General features: G+C 36.7%; 1 protein-coding gene across 1 annotated transcript; it reads right to left on the bottom strand.

The window, feature by feature from the left end:
- Nucleotides 1–217: 217 nt before the first annotated feature.
- On the bottom strand, nt 218–22531 carry LOC129255796 (uncharacterized). Its single transcript, XM_054894123.2, has 10 exons — nt 21420–22531; nt 20512–20722; nt 11534–11746; nt 10967–11089; nt 5503–5709; nt 4680–4968; nt 3979–4144; nt 2477–2687; nt 2033–2216; nt 218–1116 (listed from the first exon to the last, which is right to left on the bottom strand). The coding sequence occupies exons 1-10, from the start codon at nt 21537–21539 to the stop codon at nt 702–704; spliced, it is 2139 nt and encodes a 712-aa protein (XP_054750098.2). The 5' UTR covers nt 21540–22531; the 3' UTR covers nt 218–701.
- Nucleotides 22532–23856: the final 1325 nt, after the last annotated feature.

The raw sequence follows: 23856 nt of genomic DNA, 5'->3' as shown, positions 1-23856 counted from the left end.
ATATGATTTGAGTCCTTTTTTTAACTAGAGAGGGTGAATAGGGTTTTTAAATGAAGGGGCAAGGAATTAAACATTGATAAAGGAGAGACAATAAACGAGCATCTATAGTACTCAGTATTGCATTTGGGACATCGAGTTGTAGGTTGGAAGCAGATTTGTATTCACGTTATGTATTTCGGATACTTTGGGGATAGGAGAACCATTTTAGTTTTTTTTTATAAATAATTGATCAGACGGGGTGAGGACGTTAGCTTTGAGTAATATTCTGGCAGCACGTTTCTGAAGTTTTATTATTTGATTCGTTTGTGTGATAAATCTTAAACCCCATACTTCACAACAATAGTCAATTTGACTTTGGATTTGACAGTTATAAATTAATTTTGCCGTGGTAACTTCAATGAATGGATTAGCCCTTTTCAGTATGGCGAGAGCAGCACATACTTTTTTACTAACGTGTTCTACATGATCATGCCCCAAAGAAGTTTATCGTCTATTAGGACACTAATGGAAAACTGTCTGATAGTCCCCCCCCCCCCTGTAGCGCCGCCCCTGCTGGGGATAAAAGAGATTAAAAGTGCAATGTTTCTTTTTTACCGAAAGGCTGTTCTACGCCCTTCGCAGCTCTGAGAGTCAAAAGGGACCGCGTCAATATACGTATACAGATATAGGCAATCCTTAAAAAAAGAGAGTTCATAATACCGTTATAAAGTTTGTCCACTGACAGTCGGTACCTGGTAAGCATCATGTTGATGTTGTAAAGGCTGAGCAGTTCTTTCTGCTGGTTGGGTGGTTTCTTCGACAGGACCAACCGCCATCCTGGCCTTATTCTCTCTCAAACGCAATGTAATGTCTCGTACCTCCGTGACAATGGGGACGAAGATGATAAACACACCAGCGATAACTGCCCAAGTCTCGGAAAGATATATCCAGGATCTGAACTCGTTCCTGCTGAGGACTCCCATGGAGCTCATGATGACTGGCCAGATGACTGCGAGAATGATAGTTGCGCTCACTCCAGATACAATTGCAATGAGGTTTGCTCGTCGGAACTCACTAAGCATCTGCAGTAGCGAAGGACGGTTGTAGACTAGCTTTCCTTCTGGAACCCCAAATTCTCTGTATGAATGTACACAAAAAGCAAATATAACAGTGGTATTTATAAAAATATGTATCCCTAAACAAAAATAAACCATTAGACACATTTCCATATAAAGATTACATTTGTTATTAAGGACTGTAGGGACTACATAAAATTCCGAGTCGCATCTTTCCACAGGAACCCCATACGCCTTTTCTACACCGATTCTCCTATTTCAGCAAAAACCTGATCAATTGCGAATGTGGGAAGAAAAATCTGCTGTAAAAGACGCTGAGCTGGATTCGTGCTAAAAGATACACATCTGAATTTTGTTAAGGTTCTTACTAAACAGGCAATAATTATCTAAGTATTCATGGATTTCCTCACACTATATTGAAGAAGCGTGGCAACAATATGTGTGTGCGTTGTGGGGGTGAAGGGTGTGTGTGAATGTGCATGTGCAGGGAATCTTTGCATGATATATACATATACATTGTGAGTATCGTCGAATTGTGTATGCTCGATTAGTTTTTTCTTTATTTTTATTTTTTTTCTTCGGATTCATTATCGGAAAGAAAAATGTTATAAAGAACAAAATGACTATTTCATGTAAAGGCAGGAGTTGACTCCAAAAGCCCAACTTCTTAAAACTTTTTGTCGTAATAATTATACCAGAAATTTCCAGAAATCAGATGGGCCGCTTCTTCTGAACCATCAGCATGATCAAATTATTTGCATAACCATATATTTTGTGAAAAAAATATATCGCTTTATTTTCGAATGGACAGGCTATTTAGTTTGAAAATATTTCAACATCCCCATAAATCTGTTTGGCTCATTAGCCCGGCCCTTCGTACATATTCGCTAGGCAAAATAAACGGTGGGTCGTGTCCTCTTTTACATGTTTAAACATGTATAATTCTTCATCAATTATGTTGCCAACCCTTAACTCACTTGACGTAGAGTTGTGGCCAAGGTGAAAGCGGATTGTCAATATCTCTTGTTTTCTCCCATATCTCGTGTTTTTCTTCTTCTGTTACACCACGGTTGGTTAAGAAACTGACGACCAAAGTTATTAGAGCTCCCGACAGAATGGATCCGCAGTTACCAATTAACATGTTCTCATCGAAGCTTTCCCCTGGGTGATGAAAAAGAACAAAGAGTTGTACTAATTGCCCATAGTTATAGTTGTAATCCGTAACGATACCCCCCTCTCTCCCTCTCTCATTTTTTTTGTAATTATGGAATGAATATAGTCATTTCTCTTGCACACAGAAGTAAAAAATATCTTTATCTTTGTTTCATTTATGTCATCAATGCCTCGTTTGAAAAGTAAATATAGTTCTTTATTGAATAAACGAATTAGCGAGGATATTATGACAATAACATAGAACTTACATGAACTATCGAAGAAGACTGTGAAGTTTAAATTTCCATTCAGAATGGAGCCGGCAATGATCCACGTGATCAATCCGCACGCCATGCCGATGGTGGCACCCATTATCATAGCCATACCAGTCAGCCTCGTCCAAAACATGCTCAGAATAATAGGAGTTACTGATGAGCCTATCAGGATCCCCATGAAATTGTACACAGCGTTGAGATTCACCTAGTGATTGAATAAAATTCAGTGGTTAAACTCGGTAGGGCAAGCGTCATCTGATTTGTGATATTAAACAGCAAAGAAAAAAAATCAATTTCAAGGCCGCAATAGTCCCATCAGAAATGACAGTCATCTCTCTATTAGGTCCATGCTCTATAACCATGCTAACGCAGCTTAGTGTCATGATTTCAGGCCCTCAAAATTGCTTATAAGTTGACATTTAAAATCAGATTTACTGATTATCATTTCCTAACTTCCTCCTTTTCAACATCTTTTACAGAAATTTTCGAAAATGCATTTTGTGATTATTGAATAAGCAGGGACTAGGTCACTGACTCGATGACCCAGTAGAAAGCGTGGACAGTCTTAATCTTGCATCAGCAGAAAAGGATGAAATTGTTTGTATTGAGAAGGTGACCCTTCCTTAATATTGAGAATCTTCTTAACTGTCTACAGTGTATCATGCAGACATGCTCGGCATCAGCGTGCCGCGCACGTGAAAATTCATGACAATCTTAACTTAATTTCTGGCCGTTTTCGGAAAGTCAAAGGCGAGGACATCACGCACTAGGTAAGCCACTGCCTAATTGTCGATTAAAAATAAATGATAACTCTATATAGGTCAGTAGGTATAACTCTTCATCCGCGTACCTCTACTTTTATCTGACCTCTTCCTCCCCCCTCCCTCTCTATTTCTCACACTTTTCTCTTTCTCTCCTGCGTCATTTTTTTATATATTTTTATATTACTTCACCCCTTCCTTCACGTAACTACTATCATTCTTATAGGTTTTCCAGACCGGATGAATGGGCTTCATCATCCAAGGAGCCTTCTTGACATCTACATCAAGGAAGAAAGATCAATGGTAACCTCATAATGGCTCTTTTCAATAGGCAAACTCATAAAAAATGACAATAAAACTCTTCCAAATCTTATGTATGATAATACATTTACAACTTAATAATAATAATAATAAATGATTAACATTTTCTCATATGTAAATATATATATTTTTATCGTATCTCATTCATAAAATTTAACCATTTAACCATTTTTTTTCGTTTTGAAATTACATAGCAGGTAATTCACACCACCCACTCCCACACAAACATTCACATCCACCTCTTTGACCATTAACGTGACATGAGATTCTTTCCATAGATTATTTTCAGTTTGCCTCTCCATTTTGCTTAAGAGATTCTTTTCATTTTGCCTCTCCAACATTAGTCAACTTCGAATAGTCTACCTTTTATAGTAAATATAAGTGGCAGCAAAGTGATTAGGAACCTCAATTTACCTGTAAAAAATTGAAGATAAGTGTAAGAGGTATGAAGGATAGAGAAACCCAGACGAGACTCCAATCTCTTTTGCTCTGGAGGAGCTCCAGATAAGTGCGATATGTACCATGCACAGTGCACTTGAAAGCAGGCTTAAGGGCACGGTTTGTTTGTTCCATTCTTGCTCTGTGAAGTGAATAGAAGTAAATGAGATATTATCACATCAGTAGTTGATTTTTATGTTCGTTTTACGTAAATGCACTATTTTATCGAGTTCTTATGAGAGCTTCCAAGACGGAAACTGTAATTCATGAGTACAGTCCTTTCCATTCCGAGAAAGAGTATAATGAGAAGTTAACCTAAAGCCAGGGATGGCACGATTGTTTAAGTATAAATTCTGTGCGCAATGGTATGATGAGAATGCAGGAAATTAAAATAGCTGCATATTTAACTGTATAAACAACCAAATGGATGTCAAGTTCGGTAAATGCCGAAAAATGTATATCTTTACATACTATTAAGCTAGGTGTGTTTGACCCGAGGTCAAGTTATTTATTGGCAAAAAAAATGCATAAATGCATGTCTGCCCTTGTTGTATTACGTGGCTTCGCTTATTATATCGAATAATGTATTAGTTGAGTGATGACCCTCTAAAGTTGGCGGTGAGAATTACTGACACAAAGATATATGTAAACTGTCCGTATGCCTAAAATCTACTCACTCATCATCAGCGTGACACCACTCACAGTCAACCATACTCTGGCAGTTGCACTGGTCTCTCAACGACGCCATCCGACCACGTGATTTGCCACAGAGGACGCAGCCATTGCTATCGGCAACACGTCTGAAAGGCTTCAAGTGAATCTGATAGCAGTCGTAAACTAAGATAGACGTGATAGCCATGACCTCCGCTGACCCAGTTGACGTCACGGCCATGAGAATCATAAGGACCATCAAAACCTCCCCGCTCTGGCCCATCAATTCTTGTGCAATTTTTGGAGGAACTAGGCCTGGAAAACGCAATAAGTATCCAAAATGCACATGAATAAAGAAAACTTATCTGATACCTGCTCATGAGGACATTCCATAAGTGTCTTCATTCAAAACTTCATCATAACGACATGATGAATTGCATACTACTACTACTACTACTACTTCTACTACTACTAATAATAATATTACTACTACTACTACTCTACTACTACTACTACTACTACTACTACTACTACTACTACTACTACTACTACTACTACTACTACTACTTCTACTACTACTACTACTACTGTGTTGCCATAGTCATCAAATGTGTCAAAGAACATTCTCATGTATGCATTTTCTTTTGCCATGACCATTCCACTCCACCCACTGTCCAATTGGCCAATGGCCTTCCCTTCCACTTCACATTCTACCGTCATTTGGACTAAGCTTTATTCGTCTTTTACAATGTCTGCATTTGGAGAGTTTTTCTCTTCTTTTGTTGTTTGACTCTGATTTCTCCCGAATCCAAGCATTCCTTTTCCCCTCTCTAGAAATGGTTTTCATACCTTGAGCAATCTGTTCCGGTGAAAGAAGATGCATACCAGCATTGGCGCTGAGTGCCAGGTAAGCAAGACCCATGGTAGATGCAAAGGTGAAAGGAATGGCAAACCAGACTAAACCACCAATCAGGAATCCCCACATGCCTTCTCTTGGTTTGGCTGCTACTGAACTCTGCCAGTAGGACTGATCTACGAACACAGTTCCAAAGTTACCTGGGTGAGAACAGTTAACAAGTGAAATATTAAACGGAATGAATAGCAGATAGTGAAGAAGATTTGACAAGGTATATGCCTATTCCAGTTAAAAGCACTAAATGTTCATGGCACCGCACTCTTAAAAGGGATTGGTCAAGATAACCATGATAACCAATGCGTTAGTGAATATGTGTCCGACCGATAAATATGGTCAAAATCAACCAATTTATCGTATAAAGTCAACCAGAATTTTGGTTGATATCGACAATTTTTATCGGTCGAACACATTAAAAAACAGATTGGTTACTTGACCAATCATTTTTTTGTACTTTGACCGATCATTTTTAAGAGCGTGGGAAGCGGGATGCTGGGGGTCCTGAAGAACTCACCAGAATTTGGTAGACTTGTAAGAGCATTTTTCAACATTCAACCATTTTTTATGCTTGTAATAAAAAAAAACAAGCTCCATACATTTTCAGAGAGCTTCTTTCATCATAGAACGTGAGGACTACTCTTTATAAAGGTTATTTTAAGTTCGGAAATACAAAGTGTTTACTATTTATGATAATGGAAACAAAACGCAATGCAAATATTCGGTAGCATAATAGAATCAGCCCCCCCCCCCCCCAAAAAAAAAAAAGAGGCTGCAAAACATGACGGATGGAGCTAAGAAAATTGACCTGTTTAAAATGAAAATCTGATTGTGTGATAGATTTTGGCATAATATTTAGAAAATAAACTCTTTATTCCATTTTTCAATATTTTATCCTTGTTTTTCTTTGTCCTGACACGGGATCCCTTCATTCATTTCAAATATACATTTATTTTTTTCCATGTTTTCAAAATATTATTTCAACATATGGTTTAAAGGCAATAACTTGCGACGGGGTACGCCAGTATAGTAAAATAAACATAATGCGAGCAAGGCAGAAGGGCAAGTGCCTTCACCCCGTGCAATCAATGATATGAAATGATTCGCCAAATTACTTTCGAGGTATAAAAGTCTAAAATTTCAGCCTTAAAATTTCAGGAATCTTTGGAAACGTCTGATCCATGGCAACGGATGGAGAAAAAGTGTTCGCATGATAAGCGAATTAATCGTATAACACCATACATCAGCACAACTTAAAACCTGCTCTGAGTAGTTAACAAAATAAGAATAACAGACTGTGATGAATACCTAAAATACGACTTAAACTAAGGTCTCAGCGCAACTTATACCTAGGGTACTGTTAAAAACATCCAGGTGCAAGTTTCAAATACTCAGCTGAATTGACTACTTGATTTCAACTGCTCAGTTTAAAATCACAACCTCGGGAGAATACAAAATGTCACTTTCGAATAAAAGGTTATGCTCCATTTATAAAAAAAAATTACACATGGCATGTTAAGAGTTAATGGGGTAATATATGATGTAATCATCAAATTGAAAGCAATTTTCGTCCGCGACCAAAATTCAATCAAATTAATTTTCCTTTCGACCAACGCAGCCTCCGGTAATAAGATAAGGTCTACTGATCATACAAATGGGCTTTCATGAATAGTATACGGGTATTGCACCTATATCACGTATGTGGTTTATTTAAAAAACGCTGCTCCTCGAATAAAGACAAGCTAGTTGCATTGTTGGAAATAGTAGACAGGGCTTCGATTTTCATAGATATGAAAAATGTTATTACTGTGATGCAATTTTACTATTCTTGCAGTATCCGATAACATGATTTCCTGTTTGTTTTTTTATGTATGAAATGATTTATAGTTATTTAATTTTTGCAGCAGCCGTGTGCTCTAATAATGTTACAGTATTGTTATAGTGCAGACAGTACTGTTATGTTGCAGAACGTGATTCTCTTACACTTCTACACATACGGGCTTACGAAAAGTAGTGTAAGATAAGATTATCAAGATTGATGACGTTTAGATATAAATAGATCACTCGCTTTAGCATTTTCTTTGACATTTTCATTTCTGCTCAGCGCGTGTTTGGTGTTATTTAGTGTGGGTGAGGGAGTTGCGCATGAGTGTGTGAGGGTTAGTCTGTGTGAGTGGGCTATGTGCGTGCGCGTTTGTGTGTGCGTTCGGTGTATATGTATCGGAGGAAGAAACGCATTCAAGCGGCATCCGCATACGAGTATTTTTTCTTGTGTTTGATGTTATTTCATCCTTTCATATGACGCTGTGTTAAAATAACTGCATTGTTTTTTTTATACTACTAGTAATCATAATTGTCTTTATCTGTTTTTTGTGTGTGTTGTTAATCGTCATTTCAAAGTCATTTTCATTGTATAGGAATTGTTAACATATTTCGGTATGATGGGTAGACCGAACTACGTTGTGAATATCATAATGACAATCTTTAAAACAAGGCATAAATCCCAGTTTATCATCTGAAGCTATTTCAACAAATTCGGCGCCTTAAATGCTTATGGTAATACTGCAGTTTATTGAAAATCAATGTTTGAATTTAAAATCCCTTTGTCATTCTTTTACATCAAATGGATTAATTACTCAATATGTAATTACCATTTCATCCAGAGCTATCTCCTGTTTATAACTTGCCAACATGTTTGCTGTCAACAAAAACCGCTAGGTTCATTCGTTCCAAAGCGTTTTTGGTTAAAAAATAAATGACAAGCAATTGCTTCAATGTTGCTTGTCTTAATGTTATGCGCTTTGAACCTTCTCAGAAATGGTGCAATAAAAATGTTGTCATTATCGTTTGAATTTATCAAATGACTCATCAACTTTCTTTCCACCAATATTAGGCATTGCTTTGTCCTGCAAACATAATACTTTCATTACCATTTCACCCAGGGAATTATGGTTATTAAAAGTTAAAAATATACCGATCAAAAATTTACCTGATTATGATTTCATTCATTTGTATTTACATCTATAAAAAGGCTCAAAATTTGTTTTAATGGTTTAGTAGAATGAAGTGAAAGGTGAGGAAGAAGAAGAAGAAGAGGTCAGAAGAAGAAGAGGGAGGAGGAGGAGGGACGGACGTAGGTGGAGCAGAAGAAGAACAAGAAGAAAAGGTGAGAAGGAGGAGAAGAAGAATGTGGAGAAGAAAATAAAATACTGGGATGAAGAAGAATGGGAAGGAGAAGAGGAAGACGATGATAATGGACGAAGAAGAAGAAGAAGGAGAAGAAGAAGAAGGCGATGGTGATGAAGGGAAGAAGTGGGATAATTAGAAGAGACACATCGCTGGTTTAAAAGCATGTCGTATTAAATATTAATTTTTGTTGAAATGCATTTACTTCTCAAAATATATTGTAATTTTCTCAATATTTCGTCGAAGTTTTTTCTGTGTGTTTTGGAAATAAAAGATAATAATTTTCGGAATTTTCTGCTCGTCCATGCACTGTAACTTCAGTCAGAGCTCCTTGGTCAGAGTATGTAAAGTCAAAAGCTTTTACCGAGACCTCAGAGCAATGACATATAATATTCAAAACTGTCATCCGTTAAAAGCTGCTTAAGGCCAAAGCAGAGATAATTTATTCAGTAGAACCTGAGGATAATAAGAGTCATATCTTGCTATCTACCTGATCTATGAGACTCTTAGGCAGCCGGAGTATAGTTAATTCCTTTTATCTTTATGCACTTCCTATATTCAAAACGTTGTCTCTGTGCCGAAAAAAAAATATGTTCAGCTTATATGTAAATCATTGAAAATCAGAGAAGAATCCGCTTTTCATAGGGATCTGCATTTTAGGCCTATAATAGGCGTATTATTTTCTATAATAAGTTATTTTATCTCGTAAAAGGAATTTCTAATAAAATGTATATATATCATAGATCAATCATCATGATTATGGTAGAGCTATGGTTTGAGATGATATATAACATACACACACATAGAAATTGAAGGAAAATAAACAGGAAAATGAAGATTATCTCATTTTAAAAACTACAGAGAAGAAACTGAAGGCATTTTACCTAAATTTCTGCTTAGGTCAGAGAGAGTATCTATCTAATTTTCTTGTGAAGAAATAATACATTTCTTGAGAAAAAATGTCACTATTAAGCCTAGACCTATCAATGCGTAGGGGTGAATGAGTCTTGATCAACTACCGGGCAGCTCATAATTCTTCTATTTCTATTCTTCGCTTGCCAACTACTCTGAATCCTTAGGAGATTTTTCATGAAACAAATCAATATTTTCACAAATTTTCTTTCATCCAATCAGACATGTCAGATGCAAAAATTTCATAGCAGTAGCCATGCAGTGAAAATAAATGACTACTTTTTCATGAAATTTTCGAAAAATAATTATAATACCTTACAAAAGTTGCTATTCCCAACTCCAAACTTTTGTACACGTATGGGAGGAAACAAACGGAGTCTAGCACCGTGGCCAGGGGCCCCACTCCTATAAAAACACACACACATTTTTTTTTGGGGGGGGGGCAATAAAAAATGTGAGGTCCTATCATTTGTTTAAAAAATGGGTTTTATTTGAGTGATGATCTTTTTTGTCACAATTTTTATTCCATTTTCTTAAAATTCACATGATGTAGATCTACGGGAGTATAATTATATGAGTTGCATGTGATCGGTTTGTGATCTAAGCATTATTTTGCCCGGGAAATGTTTACCGGTGTAATATTATATTTCTAAACAAAGAGTTTTAAAAATCATTTAAAAATATCTGTTTATGTTATCTTTCATCTTAAAGGTCAAGTCCACCTCAAAAAAATGTTGATTTGAATCAATACAAATAATAAGACAAGCATAATGCTGAAAATTTCATCAAAATCTAATGTAAAATGAGAAAGTTATGACATTTTGAAAGAAAGAAACGCTCTATTCAACTCGGCTATATATAACGCCTCGTTGAATAGAGCATCTTTCTTTCAGCTCATGCGAAATCTCGCACCATCGCACTCATGCCTATTCGCTATTTGCATATTAAACAATGGTAATTCCACATGTTTAGGGAGAAATAAAACTTTGTTTCACAGGACAATGGGGAGAAAATTAGAATATTTCACATTTCATATAATGAAATACAAAATAAAGAGTGAGTGATGTCATTAGTTCCCTCATTTGCATAACAACTGGTATGTGCACGTAACTGTTTTGTGAAATTAAGCGAAACTTTAAAATGTCATAACTTTCTTATTTTACATTCGATTTTGATGAATTTTTCAGCTTTATGCTTGTTGGATATTTCTCTTTTTATTCAAATCAACTTTTGTTGGGATGGACTTGTCCTTTAACTACAACTCTACTCCTCTAGTCTGTCTTTCATAAATAAATGCTATCTTACCAACGATGTTGATGACACCGAACATAATCCCACTGGGAGAAAGAAAGGTCAGGTAACTCCGGTCCTGGTTCTGTTCAGGACCCAATGTACAGTTCAGGTAACTATACATTGTATCAACAGTACCTGCATGCATAAAAGAATTGGTTATGATAGTGATAATACTGGTATATTAATGTAACCATAATGTAATGATATATATGAAACGCCAACACCGCCATAAGTCTTACCGGGTATAGCCCTACACATCCGGCACGAAGATCGGATACAGATCATGGGGGCGTTGGCTTTCCATAGTAACACAATTGAGGTGGTTTTGATGGCAACCACACCGTGAGGTAGCGTGGTAGCACGGGAAATTCGATTCTTCTGGATGGCAAAAGTGGTTTATGACACGACTTTGGTGGTCACTACACAAAGCCTCTGTTGCGGATATATCATCCAGCCAAATATATATCAATCAACTATGACATTATGATATTAATAATGAAATAATCTTTATTTTCAGATCCACGTTCGAGGGGTCGTGGTACTTTCCACGTTCGAAGTATCGTGGTACACGATACTTACCAAGTATCGTGTTCTGACTTCCGACGTTGTTATACGTTATGAGTACAAAGATGGTCATGATGATGAATATAACGGTGGTGTTGAAATAAGAGAGATAGAATGTGGCTCCAAGCCCACCGATACCCGTACTAGCCCAGATGATCGCCGTCAAACACATGGCTGCCATTTCCAATGATAGACCATCCACAAGTGATGTCAGAACTGCACAACCTCCTGAAATAACCAGGTATTTCGGACAAAGAACAATGGATTTTTCATAAATTTACTATTCTACCATACAGAGAAAAATAATCTTGTACTCATTGATACTGAAGAAATGTGTGCATAAGCTCATATTGATCAATGGTTATCGTACATCAAATCATGAAATTTACACAGATACATTTGGTGAAATAAGACTAAAACCTATGAATAAAAATTAATCAATGTTAGATGAAAATCAAGCACACCTGACAACCGATTGAAATTAGTAATCCAAGCCTGTTATGAACAAATACATGCTAACTTTTATAATGGTATCATTTTTTTAACCGAAATAGACATTCTTTAGTTAATTTATCTGCTTTAGGTTCCATAAAAAACCGTTTAAGTCACATTAACACTAGATCCCAAAAATATAAATATACATACATACTGGAAGTAACTATATAGTGGGTCGCGGAGTTCAAGAAGACCCCTCCCCGGAAAGAAAAAAATATACTAAACATGAAGGATCGCAGGTTTCTACGATACCTGATTTCATGCAATACCTTCTTCCATAAAAGAGTTTTATAATCTCCACAGAGAGGATTATTTCCTTCATAAAGAACTCACCCATTTCCTTTTACTCAGGATGATTTTATTTAATCTAATTACGTTCCCATATTTCACACTAAATCGTATAAAGCAACGTGCGGGTGGTATTGAAAATCGAAACGAATATTCCATTGACGTTAAACAATATTTGTCGTTATAATGATTATAGTCCGGCAGCCCAGGAGATTAATTCAACCGAAAGCCGGACAAGCAAATGACCCCATAGCTGGATGGCATGGACCCTGAAGTTTACAAAAATGCATTGCTGCCTGGTTTTATTCGTGGTCTTCTCGCTGAAATGACGTAATATATGACGTCACCTCAAAATGGCCCCATTTCACAATTTTTTAGACATTCTACACAAAGTATGAAGTCAAGGGAGAATATCTCAGCCAAACCATATTTGTTTTGTATGAAACTTTCAAAATATATTATTCAAGTAGTGCAAAAGAGACATGCAAAATATCACGAACATAAACTACTGCTTACATATGCAAATTACGTCATGAAATTTGCATATCATTAGTTTGGGAGATTTTTCGCTTCAAAATTTGTCGAAAGTCGATTCAGAAATTATTTTCTTTTTTAGTGTACTTTGTTTGATATTGTAGCCGAACCGACTTTCTCTCCTGACGAGCTGGTTCGTTTCGGCTGCAATATACAACCAGTTGGTGTAAAGTCCGTCTTTTTCACATATCATATCTCATGGACCCGCACAACCATCTTGAAGACCGAATACCAGTATTCAGTATCTCCGTAATTTCAGTATATCGGTATCTCGGTAATTTCAGTATCCTCACTCATTTCAGCATTTCCAGAAGCTCGGTAAAGTCAGTATTTTCCGTATCTTCTCTCGTTTCAGTATTTTCAGTCCCGTTTTTTCGTTTATTTACGACATTAGTTGATTTTGGAAGAGACTTTTGGGCCCGTCGTCATGGTCGTATCTGTCCTGCAATGCAAATTGTGTGACATGAGATTTTGTTTCGTTTCGCATCTGCAACGGAAACATTCAATATGCGTTTCGTGTGCAAAATTCTGGTTGCTACTATGGTAACAGCGATATATCCGATCTAGGACGACTTTCCAAAGCCACATTTGGTTCCACCCAGAGCTCGAGAGGCCGCCCGGGGGGGCCACTTCCATTGAATAGTGGATATCAGGCGCGACCACACGTAAAAAGGGAAAGAGTGGGCAAGTACGTTACGTAATAAGCCTATGTAACGTTAAAAGGGTGTCAAAAACGATGTTTAGAATACTGAAAAAGAGGATATGTTTTCAATACTTGTAGGGTTTCACAAGCTAAATACTTGTTAAGAGATGCATTTCCATAATCTGGAAAAGCTTTGCTTCCCTTGTTTAGGGTACTTTTCGAAACCGCATGGTCGTGCCTGGTAATCACTCATCAATGGAATTGGTCCCCCCGGGAATTCGAATCTAATCCCCATTTCTCGGGAAAGTAAAACATAATGCCCATTACATTGTGTGCTAGAGGCATACCGCTGTGTAGGAGTAAACAAAAGAAAAAACGTCAGACGTATACATGCTGTGTACATAATCAACGCATGCGAAATGGTTTCGGCTGGAGTGGTGATTTGGCCCATGGAATCAATTGCCAGAGATCCACCAATAATCCACATTAAATGCAATATCGATTCGATGGACTGTAATGATCTATATCTAAGCCTTAATTCAGTAACTTTTTCCTCACTCAATATGTACTCGATTTGTTTGAAAAACTACTTTCTTATCCATGTCATAATCTATTGTAGGTCCTGCATTTCGAATATCTCCAGCCATCAGTCGTAATGTACATGCATGTATGGTGCGGGTGTCGCGGGAAAGAATTTTGCACACGAAAAGCAGATCTGTAAGGCCTGTAACCCCCCTGTAACACAAAGCTTAGCATTTATTGTAGAGCAGTTTTCTACGTTTGATTCTATTGACTATAATGTACAATCAATCTTAAAAATCAAGTGTATGATTAAGCGTTAACTTTTGTGTTAGGGGACCCTAATATTAGCGTCCGTGAGGATTGCGAAAGGTCCCAAGTATCTCGGTGAAGTCGATATTATAGGTAAAGTCAGTATTTTCCGTACTCTCACTTCTTCTAGTCAGTACTTCTGCTTTTCCGACCATGTATACTTGTAATTGTAGCTCCGTACAACAAAATAACTTCAAGCAAGAAGCAAAGAATTCAGTTCTTACAACTTTACTGAGAAATCATGCTCATCCTGTCGCAGCAGGTTCCATTGAAAATTGAACAGAGTTTCTTTTAGAAAACTTTTACTGCCAAGCATATTAAATGGCTCATAATCTACTCAGATGGGAGATTGTCAAGCCTAAAATTTAATCCTCTTTTAAAAACAGTTAGGGTTATGAAATAAATCTATTCAACTACAGCAATGGTAATTGTCACTACTATTTATACCCGAACGATGTAAAACAATTAAAGATAAACATCTAACATAATCAAACAGTTGTAAACATCGTTATTTTTCAGCAAATAGTGCTTTCATACATTTTAAAGAAAATCCCTACATAATCGATTACAAACGATTACTGAATTTACCTATGCAATTGTATACATGGATTAAAAACTATTCTACGCTCTTCACCGTTCCAAAACCATGTTGAACATTAAATAAACCTTTCATTTCATTACAATATATTTCCTGTCAAGCATAATATCTTTCTCTTCATCTATATCTCTACTTTTAGAAAATATATGTCAGTAATTCGAAATGACATTATAGCCCCCTTTTTAATATGGTGCGTACATAGAAATCGTGTGATTTTTGCCTATTTTCACCATATAGCTGAGGTGTGCGAACGATATGACTACTTTATTTATGTTTCCTGCATTTTGCATGATATTAAATCTTCCAAACAGCATATTTTCATCTTCATTTATGTCTCTGCTAATAAATAAATGATTTCAGCAAAGATTGATTGCCCACTGGGCAGTCTATAGGCTACGTTTTCTGCCTAGTTTTCAACAACGAACCTATACCATGTATATGTATGACTGCATTATATTGTAGTCGAGTCGGAAATGGGGGTTCCTGTACACCATCAAAATATATTTTTAATCAACGTTTTTGTATCGCCTGAAGTGTCTAGTTAATGAATCTTGATGTTTCCTTTGCAAAGTCGTGTCCCACGGGGTTCAAAATTGATATCTTTGGCGGCCCTTATGGATCTTTTTAATGAAAATGTATTTTTTGCACAGAGTCTGACAATGGGACAATCTTAAATGAATACGCATTTCACTGTGATTTGGATAGTATAAATCGGTTGAAATCAATTTCTGGATAGTCCGGTTAACATATTTTGAGAAAAAAAAAGCAAAGAATTCATCCAAAAATATTGGTCCAAAATGTATTGGTTTTATCGTGCATCGCCTTTGTTGGTGTGTCTAACACGCAGCAATGCATGTAACGTGGGTAGCGATAGAAATGTATATATTACTTGTATGAGGGTAAAAGGCGTTTTCTACACAAAGCAAATTTTATAGTAATGAAACCTCTTGAAAAAGTTAGAGGATCGAGGCATTGCTCTGCATTTTCATTTTGCATGCAATTACGTCCGGGCACCTTGAAGCATATTCCCACAAGAGCCTGTAGAAGGTACCCAATCCTTATCCGTAGCTTGAATATTAAGATATCGTGCTTTTCGGAGCCCCCAATGTGGCAAAATTTTGTTTTGGGTATGTTTATTTTTTTTTCTTTAAATCACTTAGAGACAAAAGAGTAGGCTTTTCTCTATCAGCTACATATAAAGAAGTTAGGGCATAGCAAAGCCTACCCCCTCAGGGGGCTGCCAAACTCACCTAATCCCTTTTTCGTATTTTGCCCATTTCTCGGAAAATTCACCATTTGGAGAACCATTGAGGCAAAAAGTGTTTCTGCTTTGCAGTAAAGCCACTTTTATTGTTTTGTAACCACATGGAGATGACAAAAAAGGATCTTCTTTATCAGCTACATATAAAGATGTGTGTGCTGGCACACCGAAGCATTCCCCTTTCAGGGGCTACCGAACTCTCCCCACCTTTTTGCCTGTTTTCCCTCTTTATTGACAAAATTGCAGTGTTTGAGTCCCCATTCAGGCAAAAGGGCATTTCTGCTATATAGTAAAGCTAGTTTTGATTTTGGAAACCACTTGGAAATGAAAGAATAGGCCTTTTTTCTATCAGCTACATGTAAAAAAAGTGCTGGCACATCGACTTTTACCCTCTTTAGCGGCTCCTAAATTGGCAGATTTTCCCATATATTGGAAAAATACGGAAAAGGGGTGGGTGACTTTGGCAACCCCCTAAGGGGGATAGGTTTTGCTGCGCAAGCACTTATTAGCAGCAGATAGAGGAAAGTCTACTCCTTTGTCTCCATGTAGTTTCAAAACAAGAAAACTGGCTTTACTACATAGCAGAAACACTTTTTGCCTCAATGGGGGCTCCAAAATTGCATATTTTCCCATAAATAGGTAAAATATGGAAAAGGGGTTGGGTGATTTCGGCAACCCCAGAGGGGGTATGCTTTAATATGCCAACACTTCTTTATATGTAGCAGATAGAGGAAACTCTACTCTTTTTGTCTTCACGTAGTTTTAAAATAATAAAAGTGGCTTTATTTTAGCAGAAACGCTTTTTTCTTTAATGGGGGTTCCAAAATGGCATATTTCCCCATAAATGGGTAAAATACGTAAAAATGGTGGGTAACTTCGGCAGTTCCCAGAGGGGGTAGGCTTTGCTATGCCAGCACTTTTTTATATGTAGCAGATCGAATAAACTCTACTCTTTCGTCTCCATGTAGTTTCAAATCAATAAGAGTGGCTTTACTACATAGCAGAAACACTTTTTGCCTCATGGGGGTTCGATAATGGCATATTTTCCCATAAATAGGTAAAATATGGAAAAGGGGTGGGTGATTTCGGCGACCACCTAAGGGGGTAAGCTTCAATATGCCAGCAATTCTTTATATGTAGCAGATAGAGGAAACTCTACTCTTTTGTATCCATATAGTTTTAAAACAACAAAAGTGGCCTTACTACATAGCAGAAACGCTTTTTGCCTCAATGGGGGGCCCCAAAATGGCATATTTTCCCATGAATAGGTAAAATACGTAAAAGGGGTGGGTAGCTTCAGCAGGCCCCAGAGGGGGTAGGCTTTGCTGTACCAGCACCTCTTTATATGTAGCAGATCGAATAAACTCTACTCTTTCGTCTCCATGTAGTTTCAAATCAATAAGAGTGGCTTTACTACATAGCAGAAACACTTTTTGCCTCATGTGGGTTCGATAATGGCATATTTTCCCATAAATAGGTAAAATATGGAAAAGGGGTGGGTGATTTCGGCGACCACCTAAGGGAGTAAGCTTCAATATGCCAGCAATTCTTTATATGTAGCAGATAGAGGAAACTCTACTCTTTTGTAGTTTTAAAACAACAAAAGTGGCCTTACTACATAGCAGAAACGCTTTTTGCCTCAATGAGGGGCCCCAAAATGGCATATTTTCCCATGAATAGGTAAAATACGTAAAAGGGGTGGGTAGCTTCAGCAGGCCCCAGAGGGGGTAGGCTTTGCTGTACCAGCACTTCTTTATATGTAGCAGATAGAAGAAACTCTACTCTTTTGTCTCAATGTAGTTTCAAAAGAATAAAAGTGGCTTTATTACATAGCAGAAACGCTTTTTGACTCAATATGGGCTCCAAAATTGCATACTTTCCCATAAATAAATAAAATACAAAAAAGGGTGAGTGACTTCGGCAGCACCCTGAGGGTTTAGGCTTCGCTGTGCCAGCACTTCCCTATATGTAGCAGATAGAGGAAAGTCTAATCTTATAGTCAAGCTACTGATAAGAAAAGGGTACCTTCCACAGGCTCTTGCGGGTGTGGCTAAGACACAGAGGTTGCTTTTTGGTCAGTATATCGCAATATCGAGTAATACATGGTATTTGCCCTTTAACTAAACAAATTAAGACATTCATAGACACTAAGAAATCCGGGTGCAAATGGGGTGTACGATACGTGCGTACACCCCTTAATACCATCGAGGTGCAAGTTAGCTCTTATACTAGAGTCCGTGTCTGTTTTACACCCATGTACTCTTTTCGTGATCGAAGATTACCCGAAATAACAATGCACTTACGCCACACTTTACCGAAATGAAATAATTTTTAAAATATTTAATATTTATGTGATGATAATTCTTTCAAAAAACATTTGATTACGTATACTTTTGGAGAAACAGTAAATAGAGCTACTTGAATCACAACTATCAGCACAAGTCAAAAAAGTATCGGATCATATCGCTAAAGACCTCATCAGGTTTCAGCGCTTCTCGATGGCATACCGGGAAAAATCTTGACTACAGATAAAACGAGGTGACATCGATTCCCACCTAAGGTAACTAAAAATCGATACAGAAAGTGAATGGACCGGCAATCTAGACAATCTTTTTGTTATTTTAGGTGGGGTACATTATGCACCCTAAGGGGTAGACGTGTACACCATCTAAGGTGCAGATGGTCACCCCAAATAGGGATGCACACTGTACACCCCTATTCGGGGTGTACGTGTGCACCGATCGGGGTACTCGTATAGGGACAAGCCTGTGCATCCCTCGGGGTGTAAAATTGAACCCGAATTTCTTAGTATGTACTGTCATGAAGCGTTTTAGTATTATCGGTATAATATATCCTCTTCCGTGTCGAATGCTGACATTTTGCAATAGTTGTTGAGGTTAATGATCGAACAGATAGATATCAATGCACATGCAAATTTTGGACCAAAAGCATTACAATTTCGGGATTAATTTTCATTTATTTCAAAATTATATTAGCCGGACTGTCCAGAAAACGATTTCAACCAATTTATATCCGAATCATAGTGAAATGCTTATTCATTTAAGATTGTCCCATTGTCACACTCTGTGCAAAAAAAAATCATAAATTCAAATTTAAAAAAATCCAAGAGGGCCGCCAAAGAGATCAATTTTGAACCCCCTGGGACACGATTTTGCAAAGGAAACATCATGATTCATTAACTAGACACTTCAGGCAATACAAAAACGTTGATTAGAAATATGTAATGTGCACAGGAACTCCCATTTCCGACTCGACTACAATGATGCAGTCATACATGGTATAGGTTCGTTGTTGAAAACTAGGCAGAAAACGTAGCGTATATAGACTGCCCAGTGGGCAATCAATCTTTGCTGAAATCATTTATTTATTAGCAGAGACACAATGAAGATGAAAATATGTTGTTTGGAAGATTTAATATGCAAAATGCAGGAAACATCAATAAAGTAGGCATATCGTTCGCACACCTCAGCTATATGGTGAAAATAGGCAAAAAACGCACGATTTCTATGTACGCACCATATTAAAAAGGGCTGAAACCAGTCTATAATGTTATTTCGAATTACTGACATATATTTTCTAAAAGTAGAGATATAGATAAAGAGAACGATGTTATGCTTGGCAGGAAATATATCAAACAAAGTACACTGAAAAAGAAAATAAATTTCTGAATCGATTTTCGACAATTTTTTATGCAAGAAATCTCTCAAACTCATGATATGCAAATTTCATGACGCAATTTGCATATGTAAACAATCATATCTGTTCGTGAAGTTTTGCATGTCTCTTTAGCATTACTTGAACAATATATTTTGAAAGTTTCATACAAAACGAAAATGATTTGGCTAAGATATTTTCCCTTGACTTCATGCTATGTGTAGAATGTCTAAAAAATTGTGAAATAGTGCCATTTTGTAAAAACGTCATATATTACGTCATTTCGGCGGGAAGACCACGGATAAAACCCGGCAGCATTGCATGTTTGTAAACTTCAGGGTCCATGCCATCCAGCTATGGGGTCATTTGCCTGTCCGGCTTTCGGTTGAATAAATCTCCTGGGCTGCCGGACTATTATGACGTAATAGTCTTTTATCTAGTCTTAATGAATGTGTAATCGTGACCATCCATAAAGACAACTAAAGGTGTATTATTGGAGAGGACATTAATAACAAGTGGAATTGTAATAATTACTGAACTAAACCTTGGAGATGATAACATTTTATTGTTATGTCCCATTGTTTATCTTTAATTTATAGATGTATTCCATACAAAACAGGGATTCGTTATAATATAAAATAGACTTTATTTCTCAATCGATTCATTACCCATCATCAGCATTGCGGTGACGATGATATTGGTCATGACGGCAAAGGCACAGAATACCAAGTGCGTCCGACTTCCAAAGCGGGCCTGGATGACCTGTAGAAATGTCTTTGCACCAGGTGCCCTGATCTTCATCTGTACCGAGAGAGCTGCGAACATCAGCAGAGGGACGGTTGCCCCTGCTGCATACCAAAAAGGACCACTGATACCATTCTGTCAAATCGAAGGGTGAAATAAAAAGCCTCTGAAAGCGTTGAAGATGTTCTAAATGTATTTGCGAAGATTGTATAGTTAATTTCCACCAATCATATGCTTCAGAAGTGCGTTTAAACGTTTGTTGGACTGTTTCATTGACTTGCAATATTCATTACTTGTATCTGTTTATTGTAGCTATGAATACAGTAGAATTTGGTATAGCAGAAAGGGTAAAGATGGCTGCTAATTCGACTTTCGTAAAATGGATTTTAGTAAAATTAATGCAAGGGAGTGTAGTGACCAAGCAAGAAAATTTGTCAAATTTTCAACCTTGAAACTTGGCACTTTAAACCTATAATCCAGGGTTTAATTTGATATAACAGAGAGAGAGAGGGGGGGGGGGTGGTGGCTAAAATATCGACCTCCCAATATTGATGTATTTTTATCACATCTCAAGCTAATCCATAGGGCTTCTTGCTAATATGCAACAGATATGCATTTCAAATTAACCATTTGTTTTGTCCAAGAAATAAAAGAGTGACCAAAACATGTTTTGGAGATAAAGCCATTGAACATTTTATCCGAAAATATATTAATGAGATGTTCTCCATTCTTTCTACCCCCATATTACAATTAAAAAAGAATATATTATTACTTTCTTTATTTTTGTTATTCACAGAAAGTGGTACGGGCCTGGTTATGCAAAGAAACTTACATTTGCCGCTACAGTTGATGACTGGAGAAGGGTGGCGGCCCAGGTCCATTGAGATACGATAGTAGTTGCAGTTAAACCAACAGATACTCGTCCTCCGGCATCGAAACTAACATCTAGCATTGCCTGCAAAGACAAACAAATGATAAATTTCTAGTCATCTATTAGCAAAAAATACAAGCTGTAATTTGATGAAAAATGTAGTAAAAGGCATCAAAGTCTCACAATGTTCCCCCTCCAAAAAAAAAGCTGTGAATTCTTTTTGTTTGATTTCTTTCCTTAAAACTTGTTTTATGTTTTATTTTAAAGAAGATAGTCAACACCCTTGTGTTATTTAACTCTGAATAAATCATTATTTTCTTATTTCCAAATATTATGTCATTATATGATTAGACTCATAATAAAGGTTACCTTAAATTATTATTAAAAGACACTCAATTTGTTTATTTGCGAAAACGATATTAAAAAAATATTTATAAATGAATACCAAATATGGATTTGCGAGGCATATTCAAACATCATGAAATTGACTTCAGTATGTGCACTCACGATATTATTTATCATATGATTTTTTCTCTTGAAGAATTTTTCTTTTGCAGGGAAACTTCAATTAACCTATTTTGAAATAAAGTAGGCCTATATGTCAAGCTGGAGAGAAAAAACATTATTCAGAAAAAAATATGTCTAGGTCTCGAATACATATCACAATTGGCAGGTGATTAAAGCTGGGGGTCATTACCAAAAGTGTATGGCAGAGTTTACAACAGACAGAGAGATAATTAATGCTTTGATAACGAGGCAACAGAATGGCCAAGGACAATATACAGATCATTAGATCGAGAGTGCAAGTACTTGTGGAGTTGGAAATAATAAAAACTTCATCGAATAATGACTTAGTTAATTGACAATTTCTTCTGTTGCCATTGTCATACTGTATAATCCTCAGTTGTCTATTTTTTTGCTGATGTTGTTACGAACTATACATAATCTGGTATTAGGGGGATGTGTAATGAAACGTGGTTTTAATTGTTTCTCTGAAATTCAAAATTTAATTTCCAGTACTTTTATATTCTGTTTAGTAAATGACTAGAATAATTCATAGCGGCTATTTATACTCCCATAAGTTAAAAGTAAACTCATCTCTGAAATAAAAAAGGGGAAAATGGTTGATTTAAATACCGTCCAGATAACACAGGCACAGGATCTATTACCATATATTGACGATTTGCATAAATTTACACCGGTAATCGCGGAGAGACTTTTGAAGCATAAGCATAAATCCAGCATTTCGCCCAACATGGTAATAATATCATCAACAAACGGGTTAATGGCAATTACAATGATTGATGATGAGTTGATGACACTTCATGGCATATTCTATGAAGACACATTAAAGACAATGATACGCTACGCAGTGCTACTAATATTGAAGCAAAAAAACCCACAAAAAACAGTGCAATAAATATTCGTAAGAAATAAGGGTTTTTTACACTCATTTCCGAAAGATTATCTATCTTCCAAACTCCACTTTTTCGCCTCTGTTCACCCCTACCTCAATCCACTTTTACCCCTTTCCAGGGCTTAACACATGGTGTATAGTAGACCACGTCCGCGGCCACTTTGTAAGAGTAGCTGTAGATATTCTATCAAAATTCATGAATATTATTTGGTTACCTAGATACAGACAAATCGTTTACCCTTGAAAAGTTGTTTTCGTAAATATTATGAAATCGATTCTACAGGTGGAATAGACCGGTTTACTAATGTAGTCAAATTTATGGATGTTTCTTCCCTCGGGCATGTCGGGGCCTAGTAACGAGTTATTCCATTAACCTGTACCTAACAATGGTATTTCAATACTTGGAATCCACTTTGCATACATTAGTTTTTGCTATGTCTGGCAAACCTCGAGCAAGCTTTCCGGTTGTTAGAGGCAACCTTTGTAAAACTGGTATGCATAAAATTTGAATATGTTAGTAAACCGGTCTATTCGGCAGATGAACATGTATAGTAGGGTGAACCTAATACACAATAAAATTTCGCTTTCATGCATGCTTAATGCATTGTGGCTTAAAGAGAATGGAGGGTAGGCCTTATTCCGATATTCATTAACTGATAAATTAGAAATAATATGAATCGTATCCTAGTATGAATATGCGGTTTTAATTTAAGAAAAGATTCGTAAGGTCACTAAGAAAATATGATGGTGAATGGTGATCACATGATGGTGAATGGTGATCACATCGTTATGACGAAATTGATTACAGAGTAAAAAAACATATAAAATACACTACAATACATTTATCAAAATGTTCAAATTGTATACTAGAATACAAGGAAATGATTAGAACGATATGTTAAGAGATACGTCTATCCCTTATATTGTGAATCATTTATATTGATCTCTTACCATCAACATGCTCAACTTCCCATTTACATA

The sequence above is a fragment of the Lytechinus pictus genome, chromosome 3 (genome assembly GCF_037042905.1).
Source record: "Lytechinus pictus isolate F3 Inbred chromosome 3, Lp3.0, whole genome shotgun sequence".
Lineage (NCBI taxonomy): Eukaryota > Metazoa > Echinodermata > Echinoidea > Temnopleuroida > Toxopneustidae > Lytechinus > Lytechinus pictus.
The sequence above is the reverse complement of the archived record's forward strand: the minus strand, read 5'-3'. Positions and strand labels throughout refer to the sequence as shown.